At 37.2% G+C, this 20438-nt stretch overlaps 1 protein-coding gene across 10 annotated transcripts in view; it reads right to left on the reverse strand.

The window, feature by feature from the left end:
• Nucleotides 1-20438, reverse strand: part of LOC118745690 (transcriptional activator cubitus interruptus) — a 214784-nt gene that overhangs the window by 61588 nt on the left and 132758 nt on the right. For all 10 annotated transcript variants that reach the window (XM_036479283.1, XM_036479281.1, XM_036479280.1 and 7 more), the window contains one exon: nucleotides 3884-4575. In XM_036479283.1, coding sequence (XP_036335176.1) covers nucleotides 3884-4575 — 692 coding nt within the window. The remainder of the gene's footprint in view (nucleotides 1-3883; nucleotides 4576-20438) is intronic.

Below are 20438 nucleotides of genomic sequence, written 5' to 3' on the forward strand. Positions count from 1 at the left end.
CTAAACGCCCATTTAATTTCAAATCGGAATATGGTGTGCTTCAAAAATTATGACATAATTAATTGTGCCCCTCTTAAAAATTAAATAAAAAATTCACTTGTTTACATTATTTTTCTTAATTTAAACACATATAATTCAAAAGTTATGTAGCAAATTGATCAAATTCTACGTCAATGAATTACTATATCCAAAAGCAACCAGTTTGATTTAGTTTACAACAGTGAAAATAAAGCTAAATAACACAAAGGTTACCTGTTTTTTAGATTTGCCCATATATGTATTTGTCATATAGTCTGTAAGCATCTCGTTTGTTGATTAAATTAAATAAATAAATTAGATGTGTTATCAGCATGCATATAATAAAAAGTATAGATAATTTGTTGAATTTTCAATAAAATAACATAAAATTTAGATAAGATTTCCAGGCTTCCTCTATTGGACTTTAAACCTCTCAACACAAAAACATGTAAATACTAACGCGATAAATATTGAACATGTAGCATTCCCGCGCGATCCATCAATATTTTGAAATCCAGCAATATAGATCACGATCCAAATATCACAATAAATATTGAACGTGTGACAGCCGCTCTACAAATTTACGAGTAGACTGCCCATGAACCAAAAATACAAGATCACGTAAGAACGCGACGTTGTATTTGTAATTGGTTTTGAGAAAAAAGTTTGCGAAAGCGGGTTTATTTACATCACAAGCACAAGTGTAATATACTTTTATTTAACTAAAGAAGAGATATACAAGTTACCTATTTTGGTCACAAGTGACCAAATGTGGCAACCGTGAACGTAAAGTCTGTAATTAGGAGATCGAAACTAGGCTAGTAAATGAATTGGAGGTATTGCAGCTGAAGCGGCAAAAGACATGGTCGAGGTACCAGAGATACTACTAGTTGGCTCATTTAAGGAGGATGCAAATATTTGATAACTATTCGCTGCAGCAGCCATGTAGATAGGGTGACCAGACGTCCTGATTTTTCAGGACATTTCCTGATTTCAGGGTCGAATTAAAGTGTCCTGACTGATTTTTCCTTTCCCGCCTAATGTCCTGATTTTTACAAAGCTGTCCTTTTATAAACTTTTTACTGTGTTAACTTATCGTTAGGCGCTGGTTGTATATCGTTCTTGTAATAACATAGTGACCCACAGATGTTAAAGCTGAAGCTTCATGGCAGGTTTTTCATGCGTTGCGGCTTGAGGCACTTAGGCTCTAATATTAAACGCATAGCTGAATAGAGCGCTGAACGCCTGAAAAGCTTGTTGTGGAGTTGTACTCTAGAGGCCATCATGCAGTTCTCAAGAAAAGCAAAAAGTCCATATAAAATGACGTACAAGAAATTGAGAAGATAAGCATTTCCTTAAGGTAGTACGCAGTTCTTAAGAAATTTGCTTTGCTTCCTACTACGGTTTTATGAAGTTTTTGTTAAAAAAGAGCGCAAGGCAACCCATGTTTGCAACATAAATATATGCCCGTTCCATTATTTCCTGAAGAATGAGTGAGGCAACAGGCTGTGAAGTATCAGATGTTAAAATTCCTTGGAAACACACACGAAATAAGCTTAGTATCCACCTCTTGAGAAAAAGTAAAGCGAGGGTACTTATTGAATGAATTTTTTATGTTATGCTCCTTATTTTCTATCTATCTTCTATATAAATATTACTAACTATAATAAAACTGTAGATTGTTTGTCTGTTTGTCTGTTTGAACTCACCAATCTCCGGAACTACTGAATGGATTTTCATAAGGCTTTAACTGGTATATAGAGTGTGACGTAACCTAGGGTATAAAAAATGAGATCTGATATAGGGGCGTGGCACCCCCCATAGGCGTGACATTTTTAACCAGCTATAACTTCGAAACCGTAAGTCACATGACTTTGAAATTTGGTGACTAACATATCTATGGTAGATGCTTATTGTAAAGTAGATATATGTACTTTTTAAAAAGGGGCGTGGCTCATCCTATAGGTGTGCAATCTTTAATAAGCCATAACTTCGGTCACACGTCACATGAATTTGAAATTTGGTATGAAGACATATCCATGGTAAGCGCTTATAGTACGGCACATATGAATGACAAGAATCTCATAGGCGTGAAACTTTTAATCAGAAATAACTTCGGAACCGTAAGTCTCATGACTTTGAAATTTGGAAATTTAGGGCCTTAATATTGAAACAAGATTTTTAGTAAAGATAATTATGGCCAATATAATTGCAGCAAGAATTTTTACTGGATGCAGCAAAGGAGAAGATGTGTTTCTGTAAGGTGTCCTTTTTATTCCCACAGACCTTCCATTTTAACTTAAGAGTATTCAGTTTCTCTAAGACTTTGCTCTGACAGGTGATTATATGTCAAATGCTTACGAGTGGGATGTCCGAATAAATAGTATTTATGCTTCTACACTGCAACAAAAAATTAAAGAATTGTTCATAAGGAGGCCTTAAATAAAACTAAAAATTCTAAGTTCGGGCAGTGCCGAACAATAATACCCTTCGCAAGTATTCAATATTGTTTCTTCACCTTTCCGAAAACTTCCGCTACGTGGTAAGAAGGGGTGGTGTTACGCCTATCACAAACAGCTTCGATAGCGGTGCCACGCCCATTTTTCAAAATTTTATCATAAACATAATTTGTGATAAAGAGTTATTTCAAGCATCAATTTTGAATAAGTTAGCTGATTTAACGAAGCTTTCGTATTTCTCTAAATTATGTCCGATTTAAAAAATTTCCAGCCGTTTGGTATGTTTTGTCAAGACCAACGACTGTGCCAAGTTTGGCAGAAATTAGTGGAACGGTTCCCACATGTAATCATGTGGCTACGCCCATTTTCCAAAAATTATTAATATTTTAATTTTTGCCTAAAATTTACTGTAAATATAAATTTTGAGTGAATAAGCTTCAGTAGTTACTAAAATATCGCAGGTTTCGTATTTCTGAAAACTACCGTTATATGGGAGGTAGACGTGGTTATTGTCCGATTATCCCCATTTTCAAAACATCCGTCCTACGCAGAAAAGAAGTACACATACCAAGTTTCGTTAAGATATTGTAGCCTTGTATTTTAAAATCTTGCATTTATTTATTTATATATGAGTAGTCCACTTGCAAACAGCGTTATGTGATTTTATAATAGAAAGCCATAAATTTGAAAAAAACGACTACGGCAACAAGTAACATTTAAATTGAATCTTTTTTATTATTACCTGAAAATTTGGATAAATAAGAGCCTTATAAAATTATAACATAACATACCATGGCATAAGATAACAATAACAGTCTACACGACCTAAAGCAGTTTTCTAGGTTCATCAGAAGATGGATACTTTTGAAAATTTATAAATAAGTATGATAGCGACTTTTGAAAGAAGAGTTAACATTTTATGCTATTTTTTTCAGAATATAAGAAGATTTTGCACTGTGTTGTTAGTGGGCATGAAACTATGTACTTTAAATACTGGTACGTAATCCACCAAAAACTAAAAATCGAAAAAATTTTACATAGCGCACTTTGCAAGTGGACTACTCATATTTACTTATTCTTCGAATAAATATATCTAGATTTCACATACAAATAGAATATACGAAGGAGTTTTAATTAGCTCAAGATAGCAAAGCAGTAAATCAAAGTTTTGCCGGAGACTTCGAATATTTTCGTGAATAATAACAAAAGAGTTTGTACACGACTGTTAGTGGAGTGGTTGTTCTTGTTGAGAAAATGTGTGGTAATCTTCAATAAAGAACAGCCCTGGTAGGAAATCCTATCTAAAGAACTGAAATTTTTATTAAGTTCTTTAATCACCTCGCAGAGAACTAAAAATGTTAGATAAGGTCTTTATATATTAAGGTAACATAGTAAATTTCGCTTACCAGTTTTCTACTCAACAAATGTTCACTTGCCATGGGGCTAGGTGTAGTCGTGTTAACAATATTATTATTGGCTGGCATGCTTGTGTTGCTACCAGTGGCTGGTATTCCTGTAGTGTTGCTCGTACTACCCACTGAACCACTGTTGACCACCGTTGCTGCTACAGCGGCTGCTGCAGCCGCGGCCGATTGTAATGGATGCATGTGGCCCATGGCGAACATGCTGGCGGCCGCAGCTTGATGGGAAGGCAGCGGATGCAGTAGACCGGCACTCGCTCTTAGTAAATGCGCTTGAAGCTGCTGCAAATGTGGCACGGGGCTGATGGTGCCCGCCGACAAATGCCCATACGAACCGCTAGCAGTGCTGCTGGACCGCGAACCGTTCATAATGGTAGCTAGAGAGTTGGGCGAGAATCTTATCATTGAATTGATATCGAAGGAGTCCGAGTATGGTGAAGAGGATAGAGCACGTTTCCGGCTAATACTAGCGCGTAGGCTTCCTGGTCGCGGGCTGTTCAATCGCGATCCGTCGACGCTGAAATGAAAGTCTGTACTTGTTAATGAATTGGCGGCAACTGCCGCTGCTGCCGCAGTTGCTGGATGTAGATCGCCAAGTGAGCGCGCTCCTAAATAATCGGCAGAGTTAAGACTTAGCCCTGTCAAATGAAATGACGAAGCGCAGCCGGTGTATGGATCTAAAAGACATTGATAAAAAATGGTAACGCATAGCATTAGTTAGATATAATCTTAGTTTAATAATAAAATGTTAGATAAACAATGACAGACGTGTTTGACACTCCTATTCTAAAAGTTTTATTAACGAAGGATGGAGAAAGGAGAAAGAATGAACTTCCCTGCGTGAAAATGGTAGTAGAAAAGTGCTTAATGTAGGCAATGAGTAGTGAATTTTTTTTATTTTAATAGAAGTGTTGAATGAAATATTAATTAATTAATTCATTTAGGTTCCTAATGAATTTTTGATGTGTATACATATTTGGTTTGCGAAGCTGTAACGCATAGCCTAGCAGAAAATTTCGAAGGGCTGATTTGCCGCTATTTAAACTTGACGGCGGGATTGTTATTGTTAAATCTATACATTAATTTGTTTAATACCTTATTAAAAGCAATGCATAAATGCATAAAAATATTTGCGAACTGCAAAAAAAAACGTTCGGAAATGCATTACCAAAAAAATTTGTTTGAATAACGGAATGACAAAAAAAATCATCAGGTGCACCCTGCGAGTTTGCAACCTTGTGCATGCGTTTCATGGTAGTAGAAAAGTGCGCAATGTAGGCAATGAGTAGTGAATTTTTTTATTTTAATAGAAATGTTGAATGAAATATTAATTAATTAATTCATTTAGGTTCCTAATGAATTTTTGATGTGTATACATATTTGGTTTCGGTAGGGGTAAAATTTGCGAAGCTGTAACGCATAGCCTAGCAGAAAATTTCGAAGGGCTGATTTGCCGCTATTTAAACTTGACGGCGCGATTGTTATTGTTAAATCTATACATTATTTTGTTTAAAACCTTATTAAAAGCAATGCATAAATGCATAAAAAATATTTGCGAACTGCAAAAAAGAACGTTCGGAAATGCATCACCAAAAAATTTGTTTGAATAACGGAATGACAAAAAAAATCATCAGGTGCACCCTGCGAGTTTGCAACCTTGTGCATGCGTTTCCTTTTTGTAGCACTGCGCCTAAAAATGCACAAAAGCTACAGTAGAAAAGGAAGGAGCTACACGATGCGCCATTGCACAGCATGGTACGGTTGTTTTTATGATTTCAAAAATTGTGTATTGCAGAAGCAAATTTGTAATTTCATTAGAAGCGCCCTGTGCTATTGCAAATGGTTGCATACATTTAGGCATATGCAGAGTAAGACGAAATACGGTGCAATTGATTATTACTTCCGATTATGCAAACTCCGGCCTTGCATACGGCTTTGTGCCTATATGTACGGTGACCATCCGTCCTGTATAATACGGGACAGTCCTCTTTTTTTGACGCAATGTCCTGGTAATTTATTTATTTAAAACGGGACGCCAAATGTTCTGTATTTCTTTTAATGTCCTGTATTTGTCCCGTATTCGATGTTGTTTCGACGGCTTAACAACTCACTGAAATGGCATCCCTATGAACTAGTTTTAAGTGATGTTGGTATATGACCGTAATTTTCTCCATAAACAGATATTATTTTCTAGTCTGAATGTTTGTGATTCGAATCGAGGATTACATACAGTGACCTAAATAGAAATTAGGGCTCGACATTTAGTAAGTTTTGGCTATTTTTTCCTTAGTTTGTTTAATGTTTATTATTTATTTTATGAGAGTAAAGCTCATATAACAACAAATTTCCAACTTTATGCAAAAAACTATAAAAATTAATTCTGCAATGTTTCACCAAAATTTCAAACATTTTAATTAGAATCTTTAGAAAAAATTTGGTTTGCAGTTTTGAAACTCACTAAAATTGAGTATAATAAAGTGCGATTGAAATGTTTTGCTTCTCTTTCAAAAAAATGGTCGAACATACTTACTTTGTATGACAAAAATACGTAATACCGCCAATAAAAAAAAATTGCCAAAAATTAATGGTAAGCCTTAGCGACTTAAAATTGCACTTTATGTATATATGTACTCATATAACGAATTTTTTACCAAATGTATATGGGTAAAAGGATACTGTTGCAGGGATAATACATCTATGATCATTGAAGAAACTTTTAAAATCTGTAAGCTGTTGAGGTTTAATAGTCTATTGATAAAAAACAGGACGAAAAAAAATACTGAAATCATTTTAACTGGGACCGTTGATAACTGATGAACGTACATGAATATATGTATGATAACATATGTATGGATGATATAATAGCCCTGATCCAATAGATACTGCGAGTAAAAAGTGAGTAACAGCAAAATGTACGGGAACAAAAAAGCATCGGGTAAAATCTTGCAACTTCATTCTCTACACAACTCTCCAAAAATCGCTCTCATTTACATGATTTAGGAATACGGGATCCTTCCGGCAAGTTAGTGTAAAAACCTGTAAGTTCATTGTGTACTGGATCAGAGCTAATACAAGATTGCACAAAGAGAAGACGAGAGTATTCAATTCAAAAACAATTCCTACTTTTTGCTTTAAGATATTTCCGTCCGGATTCTCAGTATAACCTTCCACCTTATACGAGCCGATTAAAACTTATTAATCTTCCTACACTTTCCAGCCGCCGCACAGTGCGTAATTTGGGTGATTTAGGGGAAGGAAGATCGAAAATCGAAGTTGGTAAAAAAAGTTCAGATACGATATGTGTGCGTATGGATGTCTGATATAACAGAAAATCGGTCCCCAATCGTTAGAAGATTACCTGGAAGAATTTTGAGCTTGTGCAAACATGCCTGTTTTGACGAACGAAAATCGCCAGTTTTCCGGTCTTTATCAATCAGTGGTCGTATCCGTCTCATTTCATAACGAGACTGCGGTCGTGGGTATACTTTGCATTTTACACATTGTAAACTTAATTAAAAACATTATTTTGAAATTTTAGACGTCAACCTTACATATCACTTACGCTCCTTTAGATTAAAAAAAAATGGGATTTCGCTTTATTCATATAAGCATATAAATTGTTTGACAGCGTGTGACATTTGGATCTCTTCAGGAACTTTTAACTGGGCATCTGTATATCAAGGGCCAATAGTAAGAATTTGCACAAAATTGCACAATTAAAAAAAAAATCGATTTAAAGTCAACCTTTGGTTAAAAAAATCGGGTTTTTGTGTATTTTTGGTGACAAAAAATTGGTCGTAGGGGATTTTTCTTATTTTGAGGCATGGCAGCTACAAATCTCAAATCAAATCAAATCGACCTTAAGGTGAAGAAACACAAATAATAATTTAAGTTTCCTTTTTTTTGTTTTGATTTGTGTATACTTAGTGCTTGTAAAACACTATAGTTAATGCAAAAGGTGAAAACTGTCAGCCAAACTGGTGCGAAGATATTAGAAATCAAATTATATAATTATATTTATATTTTTTGTGAATACATGGCTTACTATGTATCAAATATTAACAAAATCAGTCTATAAATACGGGCTTTCAAAATATTTCGACCCCGGCGCCACCTAACGGGTAAATTTTTTGCAAAAATATTCCTGCATATGCAACCAATATACGTGGAAAAAATAACCCAGATTCGACCATACCTAACGGAGATATATCACTTTTAATTTTTGACTATAAAGACCCTCCCCTGGAAATGCCCATATAAAATATTAGACTTATGGAATCACCCACATCCTTTGAAAGCGTAATTATACAGTCTATTAGAAGTACATAACTAAAAAAAAAATATATTCTAGAGTCAAAATTGTGGGAGCTATGAGTTTCCTTCCCCTAAATCGCCGAAATTACGCACTGTGCGCCGGCAAATGCTTGGTAAAATGTGTATAGTTAAATTACTAACATGCTCAATTTCAAGTCCGCTTCTTCTTGGCGAAGTTAGCCTTAATGTTCCCTCCCGGGTATCAAGACACTTTTGTCCCCTATTTCTGAAAGCTTGTAAAACTAATTTTGAATTGCACGACCCACTCCGGTGCTTATGCCAGGATTCTAACTCTCATTCCAGCACGTTTGATATATCAGATCCGCTTTTCAGCATTAAGAAATCGATACCGTCCTCTCTCAATAAATGAATCATTAAAATAAAGACATAAAATCGGCTGATGAATTTAGTTCTGTAGCTGAACAGTTTTAGATCTCGACACTTAACAAACTCCTGCCTATCGTGACTCGGCGCAAAAATTGAATACTGGTTCCGTACGTCATGCGGACTGCGCCCCACTTGCGGATGGGCGGGAATGGAGGGTAAAAACCGTTGGGATTATTATTATTATTAAGAGGAAATGCCAAACAAATGAATTTAGCTCCCCATTGTGCAAACAAAAGATGGTCTGTTATATCTATTCATGACTTTAACGTAAACCCAGTGACAAATGAAGCAGAACCACAGATTATATTCCGAAAAGAAAAACTAAATTTAGGAATATATAAAAATAGAAACGCTAAAACTACAAGCTCAAAAACAGTAATTGATGCGATGTTTTCAAGATACTTTAACGCCCTTGAGTCACGAGTGTCATACCGATAATTTCATGTATTAAGAGAATTAAAAATGAAAATGAATAAAAAAAGTTAAATCAGCAAAATGAATAAAATTAAGTGAAATTAGTGTTTAATTTCTAACCTAACCTACATGTCTCTGCATGTAACTGAATCGCCTAATAATAGGTTTACATATAAAAAGATTATCCTCGTTTTCGAGCTCAACTTCTTAGTCTGTAATTAGAAAAAGAGATAACCATACAAAATTTAGATAATTATAAAATTATCTCAGATTAAACCGATAACTTTTTGGTGTCCAACCTAGTTTTATCATTATACTTGCGAAGAGGAGGAATGTCAAATGTAAAAGTAAACAAAAATTGACGCTAGCAAGGAATAGAGGTTTGTAAAGGTATTTTTAATAAAATATTAAGTTAAAATATATTTAAATTAATATGTGTAGCTGAGCACATTTGTCGCCCCGTCCTCGTCATGTACTCGTCTCGTCATGACAACAAGACTTCTGCACACTTGTCGTCACGATCGCTCAACACATTGAGTTTTCTGTTAAGTTGTCATACAGAATAAATAAAATTTTTGAGTGCGATGTCATCATCATCTTCCAGCAAAGACGAGGATTTGGCAATGATCCTAGACCTTTACGTGCGACGCCGCCGACTGAGAAGGCGCAGAAGATACTGGGTCCATTCCTACATAAAAAATAATGCCCAAAAACGCCTCTACATTGCCGCGCTAGAACTTTCAGAAGACGATCGCAAGTTCCAGTCATTCTACAGAATGTCCAAGAGTACGTTTTTGACCCTTGAATCAATTGTGGGTCCAGATATTCAAAAACAAAACACAAGATTCAGGGAATCCATTGGACCCAAAGAACGATTAATGATAACGCTAAGGTATTTTTCTTGTTTTTATCTACATACGTACTATGTACATATGTACTTAAATATGTACATACACATAAGTATATATTTGTTTATTGTTTTGTTTATTCATGAGTTGCAAGGAAAAATTGCTGTGCATTTTCATTGGAAATTATAATTGATTCCCTATGTAAAGGAACCTCCATTGGGGACGAAGCAAGTGTGCCGCTCGTAGAATTTCTTCTAGAGGTACAATTTCACTTGTTCTTTGGTATGCTAGTATGAATTTTGACGAGTGAGCAGGTGTCCTTATCAATAAATGTCCACTGCTGGTATTATAAAATTGAGTCGGGTTTTGGTTGAATGCCACGCCTTTCGGCGAATGAGCAGGTGTGCTGACAAAGGAATTACTGCGCGATGGGATAACAGATTGCGAATTAGAATTATCCGCTCGGTTGGCTATACATTTTTGGATTCCCATGAGGCAGTAAATTCTAAAATCTGCATATTCCTGCTCCGTCATCTTTTCGACATCTGCTTGCATACTTAAAAGAAACATTTTCCTACTTTCAGTGACCTGAGTGTCCTTTTTTTGTCGCTTTTCTTCAACAAGCTGCAATACAGCATCGGCAACTTTGTCATCCACTTCAGCAGTTTTCTTTATCTTTTTGGCCTGCTTATGCGGTTCAACATCGGCATTCGATCTCTTTGTCTTATTGGCTGTATCAGTGGAGCTTTCTTCTTCTGTGAACCTCTATTTCTTCGGCTTCCGTTAAAATATCTTTATCACACAGAACAATGCTGCTATTACTGCCCTCCGTGTGTTGAACGGGTCTTACATAAGGAATCAAAAACTGCATTATGTGTTTTGCTGTTTTGCTGACGAGCCACTTGGGGGTCCCTTTAAGCATCTTATAAAATTGCTCCGCATGTTTCTCCATTTTTCTTTACAAGTAGCGACTGTAAAGATATACACACGTACATATGCACATTTCAAATCAACTTTTTTATTAAGGAAATTTATAATTTGCAGATATTTAGCTACTGGATGCATATTTGCAGCGCTGGCGCATCATTTTCAGCATGGGGAGCGCACAGTTGCCCTTATTGTAGAAGAAACAACAAAAGCAATATGGAATGCACTTAAGGGCCAGTATATGAAGATGCCCACTTGCGAAGAGTGGAGGAGAATTGCTAACCGCTTCTACGAATTGTGGCAGTGGCCCAACTGCATTGGCGCGATCGATGGGAAGCACATTCGTATATAAAAATTTCCCAATTCCGGATCGGCCAATTATAACTACAACAACTATCACTCAACAGTACTACTGGGGTGTTGTGACGCGGATGGGTTGTTCACCTCTATTGAGTGTGGGTTTGCAGGGAGGAACAGCGACGGAGGCATATTTCGTGTTTCGGAATTCCACCAGTGGTTGGACAGAAGCATCCAAATACCTGCCCCTAGCGAATTACCGCACGATGAAAGCGAAATCCAGTTTCCGTACTACTTTGTGGCAGACGCAGCGTTACCCATAAGCAGAAACATTATGCGGCCGTATCCGGAAAGGAATATTGATAACACAATGCGGACTTTTAATTATAGGTTGAGTAGAGCGCGGAAAAATATTAAGTGCGCATTCGGAATGATGACGCAGAAATTTCAGATATTCATGACGCCGATTCGCTGCAAGAAGTACTCAACAATAACATCAATTGTGCAGTGCGCTTGCGTTTTGCATAATTTTATAAGGAAACACGACGGTGTTTTATACACAACCCCAACGTTTGAGAGATATGCGCAGCCAACAAATGTTCCGGTGCATGCAACTATTGCAATAGTACAACCAAACACAACGCCTCAAGCTCTAAGGAATTACCTTGCAAATTATTTTTTATTGCCAAATGTGGCTTTGCCTTGGCAATGGAACTATTGCGTTTAAATAAATTCATAAAATATATCTAAACTGCCCATTTTTATTAAAAAGGTTCGTTGGGTTTGCTTACCATTTCAATTTAGTATTTCATACCTGACCATTGTATTTCTGTTGCTACGGATGACCATGCTTTCTCGGTAATATCCTTCCGAGAATACTCTGCTAAATTATTGTTGTATAAACACGGATAGTTTTCAACTAATTGCGCGAACTTCACTGATAAATCGCTTGTTTTACTCATATTATGTTCAATTATTAAAATTTAAGCAATTAAATTCAATTTATCAACACAAAAATCTAAATAAATGACGACTTGAAAACGACATTGTTTGACGTTCTACGTTTTGACGAGTGAATGAAGAGACGAAAACGAGATGATGACGCATAATGTGCGGGCGTCTATTGAAATTCAAGTCTTCGTAGCAAGCTCTTCAATTTTTCAAATGATGTGACGAGGACGAGACGACAAATGTGCTCACGGCCCATGATTCAGTAATGAAAGGTTTTGTATGAAAAACTTTCTCTCGCTCTAATTTTATAAATGACACTCCCACCCTACTCCTAAAAACAAAAACAGTGATATTTCTTTTCCAAATTTCTTTGCAAGTTTTAAGAACATTTTTAAATTGTTAGTAGTGAAATTTTTACTTTTTAGATTTGAAGAAATATTTGTTCTTCATTCGCTGGCGCCCACATGACAAAATTGGTGAGAATCGTTGGACTACAGAAATTCAATGTAGGCTAAAGATACGAAATTCCCTTAAATGCCGAAATATATTTGTCGATATTCGTGGAGACATCTTGATTCTGCCAAGTCACTATATAGAAAAGCGTGCAATGAGCCAACGAAGGTATTTAGGTATTGTCCTCCACAACACAATCCTGGTGTCTCCAAATGAGACTTTGACGCAATATAACATTGCCAAACCGCATCCATAGGCCCAATCGTCACACGACAGCTCGGTTTAGTCAATGGCGCGATGTAATTGCACACTTAAAAGGTGTACGCACGAGGCGAATGTTGGCTGGCTACCAGCTTTGTTGAAAGCGATTAGTTGAAAGGCCGTTCAACCAAAAGTAGAATGCAAAGTTGAATAATGCAAACGCCTTTTTATGGCGAATATTTTGATATTTTTTTATATTTTGATATTTTTGGTCATTCAAATTTTTTTCGTACAACCCGGCGTGAGTTGAACGCAAAAGTTGCCTGAAAAATCGCCTCGTGCGAAAGCCCCATTACGCCACTTCTCATTTGACGATGTAGATCACGTTCCCTGTCTCAGTCGTGCAGTAGCTGCGTGTTCTTTCTATTCTTCCTGAGTTCGCCCGGCACGAATCGCCAATTGCGGCTGTGCAAGCCAGTGTTGAATATTCTCCCCAGATCATTAAAAGTGCGACATTAAAGTATTCGAATTACCATATTCGAAACAATCGAGCCATAACCGCGAAAGAAACGTAAGCTCCAAATTTTTTTATTTGCCGTTTTTTTATAAATATTGCTTACTTTCCACAAACAAATAGCTTCTGCATATCCATCAACTGGCAAACAAATACAACAAAAAAAAAATGCTGATAGTGGACCATCCATTCTCGAGTTATGCGCCATCTGACGTTCGCAAGTTTGGTATATACATAGAAATATTTATTTTTAATATCAATCGGGGGTTATAATAATAATAATAATAGATTGGCGCTTACACAAATGTTAGTGTTTGGCCGAGCTTCTCCTCCGATTTGTGGCGTGCGCCTTGATGTTGTCACACAAAGCGGAGGGACCTACAGTTTTTAATTTTATGAGAAGCTGTTTTTCGTGGCAGAAATACACTCGGAGGTTTGCCATTGTCTGCAGAGGGACGACCGCTGTTAAGAAAAAACCTCTTTCTATATTTTTTGCGATGTTGCTTTGACCAGGGCTTGAACCCAGGCGTTGCGGAGTGGAAGCGCGCACTGCTTACCACTACACCACAGGGGTTATATTCGATGTAAATAAGCTTGTTTAAATTAAATAATTAAATCAAATTCGTTTTTGTTTTAAAATACCACTATTATCCACACCTTTTTATGGAATTTAGCTCCCATTTTAGGAAGTGTGATTGAATTCTTCCCCCTTTTCTCCTGCTTCCATAAACCATCCCTGTGGGTGGGAGTGCCAAATTTTAGAAAAAAGCTACTTACAAAACCTTTAATAACACTGTGAGACAAATGGTAGGGGTCAGTGATCGGGAAGGGTTCAAACCGGAAAACCGGGAAAGTTATATCGATAAAAAAGAAGTTATACGTGTCCCGGCGTTTCGCTGGGTCACGTCTAGGAATCGAGATATATATATATAACTATTATATAGGGGAAATTGTCACCTTTGGTGGTCTTTTTTTCACATAACTCTTGAACCACTGGTCCGATTTTGCTCAAACAAATTTAAAAAAGTTAAAAATTACAATTCCTTTAATCTGTTCATATAACATTTTTCTATATAATCAACAGTTTTAAAAAAATTTAATATTTTTGCAAAAAATATTTTTTTTCTTCATACATTTATTTTTACCGGCAAAACTGTTGATTATATAGAAAAACGTTATATGAACAGATTAAAGGAATTGTAATTTTTAATTTTCTTAAATTTGTTTGAGCAAAATCGGACTAGTGGTTCTCGAGTTATGTCAAAAAAAGACCACCAAAGGTGACAATTTCCCCTATATGACAGTTATATATATATCTCGATTCCTAGACGTGACCCAGCGAGACGCCGGGACACGTATAACTTGTTTTTGACCGATATAACATTTCCCGTTGGTTTCATCCCATCCCGATTTTGACTGTCGCATAGTGTAATTGAATCATGCTCAGGGCCTAACTTTTCCTCGAGTTGTGAGAATAACAAGCACAACCAATTTGACAGATAACGAGCATTGATTGAGATTATATTTATATGTAAATGTACTTTTATCTTTGCCGTATGCATGTGCATGTTTGCACATAAAATTTCATGAGTACTTAGTACTCACGCCTTTTTTTATAACCAAATATTTCTTCGTTTTACTTTCGCGTTTTTAGTGTAAAATGGAAAGAAATTATCTTTTCATTCTTTTTTTTTTGTGACCTGCTCAGAGCTCTTTTTCAGCGCCTAAACGTGACTAAACACGTGAGACAGCTTACTGAAGACCAAATAGTCTTAAAATCAATGTTTAGCACTAAAAGTCTCTATTAGTGACCAGTGTTACCGCCATCAAACCATTTTTCTGCCAAAATGAACCAAACAATTATATCAAAAATTTAGCAATCCTTTCATCATAGATTATATATATTATTATATATGTTAGTGTTATATGTTAGTGTTTGGCCGAGCTTCTCCTCCGATTTGTGGCGTGCGCCTTGATATTGTCACCAAAGAGAAGATACCTATAGCTTTAGGCCATGCGGATACATATAATAATAATAGATTGGCGCTTACACATATCTTAATGTTTGGCCGAGCTTCTCCTCCGACTTGTGGCGTGAGCCTTGATGTTGTCACACAAAGCGGAGTGACCTACAGTTTTACGCCGACTCCGAACGGCGATTTTATTTTTATGAGAAGCTGTTTTTCATGGCAGAAATACACTCGGATGTTTGCCATTGCCTGCCGAGGGATGACCGCTGTTAGGAATAAAACTTTTTTTTCTAAATTTTTTTGAGATGTTGCTTTGACCAGCGCTTGAACCCAGGTGCTGCGGAGTGGAAGCACGCACTGCTTACCAATACACCACAGCGGCCGACAACAGCGGATAGATATAGTCATCTGAAATTTGTAAGGGTTAACTTACTAAACTAATAAACTGAATCGTACGGATTACTGCGTCACCGATATGGAGGATGGTTCCCTGCGCAGAAGTGAAAACTTTTGACTGCCATTCACCTGGGAGTGGCCAAACGAAACCAAAATACCCGTTTGGGAGCGAGCTAAAGTGAAAAGGCGTATAACTTCGCGTGCGCTAGGTTTGGGTCCCGCCACGTTAAAACCCCGCCCAATGAAGAAGAACAAACAGCCTCGGATGAGACAGCCTTTCCGTGATGACGACCACGGCAAACGTATAAAGGACTATGATTTGAGGGTATGCACCTGGAATATCCGGACCCTTAATGGGGAAGGAGCCTCTGTCCGGGAAGCCAAAGGCTGACATCATCGCCATCCAAGAAATGCGATGAACGAGGCAAAGAAAAGTAAGTGTGAAGCCTTGCGACGTCTACTTGCCACGTAAAGGAGCGCAAATTCGGTGTTGGATTTGTGGTTAGAGAGAGACTCCGTCGCCGAGTGCTGGCGTTCACCCCGGTGGACGAAGGTCTAGCCACAATTCGCATCAAAGCGAGATTCTTCAATATCTCGCTCATTTGCGCCCATAACCCAATTGAAGAGAAGGACGAAGCGTCCAAGGATCTCTCTATGAGCGCTTAGAGGGTACATATGAGCGCTGCCCGCGACACGATGTTAAACTCGTGCTCGGTGATTTTAATGCCAAGGTGGGCAAGAAAGGAATCTTTGGCGCCACTGTCGGAAAATTCAGCCTCCACGACGAAACGTCCGATAACGCACTGAGGCTGATCGACCTCGCCGGGGCCCGAAACATGGTAATATGTAGTACTAGGTTCCAGCATAAGAACATCCACCAAGCTACATGGCTGTATCCAGATCAAAAACGAGAAACCAAATCGACTACGTTGTGATAGTTGGAAGGCATGCTTCCACCGTTTTAGACTATATTGCTTTAGCCAATATACGCACCCGCCTCTGTGCAGCAAAAAATGTGCGCCCAACAATGCAAGGAAAGCTTAATGTCGCAAAGCTGCAATCACAAAAGACGGCCAATTTATTCGCCACTCGACTCACAACCTTATCTCTGAGAGCACTCTTCAACAATCCGACATAAGCGAGCAGTGGAACCACATTTCCCGATCATTAAGTACCGCCGCCGAAGAAGTAGTTGGACTTCAGCGAGTCCGAAAGAACAACTGGTACGATGAGGAATGTCAAGATGCCGCAGAGGAAAAAGACGCTGCCTATAGGGCAACGCTGCGATCGGGCGCAACGCGAGCCATGTGGGACCATTATAGGGAACTGAAGAAGGAAGCGAGATGCATTTGCCGCAATAAGAAAGGAGAGGCCGAAATACGTGAGTGCGAAGAACTTGAAATGCTCGCTGACAAGAAAAACGACCGAAAATTTTAGCCTAACTCTCTCAACTTACGGAAGGTTTCAATACCAGGGCGAACTCTTGTAAGATTAACAATTGCGACTTAGTGACCGATGTCCAGAATGTACTTAAATTATGGAAGGAACACTTTTCCACTCTACTGAATGGTATCAGCGCTGAAAATAGTGGAAAAGACGAATCAGAGCCCCCAGTCGATGACGATGGAGTCGGTGTTCTACCACGTGAATATGGCGAGTTAGGAATAGCAATAGCGCGCTTGAAAAACAACAAAGCTGCTGGAGGTGACAGCCTGCCAGCTGAGCTATTAAAGTACGGTGGCGAGGAGTTTACAAGGTGCATGCATCAAATCTTATGCAGAATATGGTCAGATGACCGACGACTGGGATTTAAATGTGCTCTGCCCAATCTACAAGAAAGGCGATCTCGCCATTCGCTCCAGCTACCACGGAATCAGCATTCTGAGCATACTGATGGGACTTCACTTGATAAACTGAATTTATTTAACTTTGATTGGCTGGAAATCGAAGATTTTGAAATGCAGCTGGTTGAGTTCCAGTTTACTTAAATATGACCAAAACTTAGTCGAATCAAGGAAATAATTAAAATAAATCGAATTAAAATACCATCGGACGATATGAGAAAAAATGGGAATACTAAAATTTTGGAAACTTGGAATTCAATTCCAGGCATATAAGCTGTCCGCAGAAGCTGGCGTTTGCACACAAGGTACACAGAGGCATTTACGAGACGCTTAATTCGTTTTTTTTTTAAGAAGTCGTGACTACTTTTTGGCACGTTATGGCTACATTGAATAATTCTTTGGCAATAATGGCACGCGTATGTATAAAGGTTCGCCGGGCCTGGTCTAGTGTAAGCTCAAAACGACCGAAAATTAGGGTTTCAGCATTAAGCCAATATTTTGAGGGTTAATTCAAAATCCTAAAGATGATGCTTTTGTCTACTCCAGGGATGGACAGATTTTTGGCTCTTAAAGCCGTCAAAGAGCTAGCAAGTGCCTACGCAAGAGCTAAATCAGTTCTCAGGGTAAAGGGGTGTACAAAATACATTAAAATCATATATATTAGCAATGAGAGTCGGAGTACAAGAAATTTGAATACGCTCTTCTTCCCCCTTCATGCTGACTCTAGATGTTACCCCTCATCTACCACCTAAATGGGACAAGCCGGCTCCTAAGTACAAAAGGCTGCTGTGAGCCACTTTGCCCATCTACTCGACTTGGCTACCCCTTGCCCAAACCTTAAAAAGTTTAATAAAATTTTTCTAATTTCGCCTTGATCGCGTTGATTTTCAATAATTTTATTTTTGAAGGTATTAAAATTTTTTGTATGGAAGAAAGTCCAAATAACTGCCAAAAATCTACTTAAAAGTTAAAAATTGTTCTTAGAAATTTTTATTAAAAAGTTTGCAATTTAGATGAAACTTCGCAAAATACTATTAATTTTAGCACAAAGTTTGAAACTTGGATTTATATTTATTATTTACTTTTCCACCACTATGCGGATGTTTCAATTTGATCTCAGTAGCAAAGCCTTTATTTTTTAATTATGGATTTGTCATATTTTTTTAATATTTGTATCCTTTAGCATAAAGAAATTGAACTATATGAATCGAACCGAACCGCTGTTCAGGGAAACTCGGGATCCGGTTCTTGTACCGGTACAAAGTTTTTCTAAGTGACACGAACCACTAAACCGAACCGCAGCGATTTTTGGAGTGGTTTGCAGCCCTGGTAAAAATTGATATTCTGTATTTTTATTCAAGTGCTTATAACTTCTACATTTTCAATCCAAATCCGATCAGGGGTTTATTATCTTCCTCAAAGACTAACTTTGACGTTTAATAAAGAAACCGGAAGTAAAAATGTTTTTTAAGACGTATTTTAACAAAAAAAATTAAAGTTTTTGTGTTATGCAAACTTTTCGAAAAACTCATAAACAGCTCCTAAACTAGGGTTGCCAGACGTAATGCTTTTGGAAGTAAACGTACTCCTTTTTATTGCAATGTACTCTCTTGTACTCCCAAATAAAAATATCTGGAAATGTACTCCTTTATTAGTTTTGTACTTCTTTTGTACTCCTTATTCCAGCTATTAATATTTTATCATATACAGGGTGTAAAATAATGATTGTTGCACAGTTTTTTTTTATGAAAGGGACCTTTATAGATTTTGCGAGAAGTAGTTTATTGTTAATTATCCACAGGTTTTACATGAACTTTATTAACTCGTTTTTAAATTTTAACTTTTATTTAGGTTTGCCGGCGGTAAACACTTTGAGAGAAAAGTGCAAGTAAAAAAGTAGTTTGTTGTTAACTTTCCACAGATTTTACTTACATTTTATTAAATAGTTTTATATTCAACAATTTTATAATGAGCTCGAGGCCATTTTTTAAATGAAAATTTATTGTGGAAAAGCAACAATAATTTGAAAAAATGGTAGAAGTGATAGCTATTTCGGAAATCACCACATTTCCTCATCAGACTTCTTTCAGTAGGATTCGAACCGACGATCCCACTGACTCAGCCAGTTGCCTATGCACCGTGCTAAGTACGCCTTGTAAATTATCGTTTGCTTATTTCCACTATTTTAATTTTTGTTATGCCAACACAATCAAACGCAGCTATTCAGCTGCAATTCACTTGATCATGTGGTTGTTGGTATTGTTGGTTTGTGCTAATAATTCTATTTTTTTGGAATGCTTAACTTTTAGGTGTGCTCGTCCTTAAGTTATTTGTTTTTGTTATTTTTTTGGCCTTATAACAATTATATTCAACAATTTTATAATGAGCTCGAGGCCATTTTTTAAATGAAAATTTATTGTGGAAAAGCAACAATAATTTGAAAAAATGGTAGAAGTGATAGCTATTTCGGAAATCACCACATTTCCTCATCAGACTTCTTTCAGTAGGACTCGAACCGACGATCCCACTGACTCAGCCAGTTGCCTATGCACCGTGCTAAGTACGCCTTGTAAACTATCGTTTGCTTATTTCCACTATTTTCATTTTTGTTATGCCAACACAATCAAGCGCAGCTATTCCGTTGCAATTCGCTTGATCATGTGGTTGTTGGTATTGTTGGTTTGTGCTAATAATTATATTTTATTAGAATGCTTAACTTTTAACATTTAATAACAAAAACAAATAACTTAAGGACGAGCACACCTAAAAGTTAAGCATTCTAAAAAAATAGAATTATTAGCACAAACCAACAATACCAACCACCACATGATCAAGTGAATTGCAGCGGAATAGCTGCGGTTGATTGTGTTGGCATAACAAAAATGAAAATAGTGGAAATAAGCAAACGATAATTTACAAGGCGCACTTAGCACGGTGCATAGGCAACTGGCTGAGTCAGTGGGATCGTCGGTTCGAATCCTACTGAAAGAAGTCTGATGAGGAAATGTGGTGATTTCCGAAATA

The sequence above is a fragment of the Rhagoletis pomonella genome, unplaced genomic scaffold (genome assembly GCF_013731165.1).
Source record: "Rhagoletis pomonella isolate Grant_MI unplaced genomic scaffold, Rhpom_1.0 Rhpom_scaffold_00009, whole genome shotgun sequence".
In the NCBI taxonomy this organism is placed as follows: Eukaryota; Metazoa; Arthropoda; class Insecta; order Diptera; family Tephritidae; genus Rhagoletis; species Rhagoletis pomonella.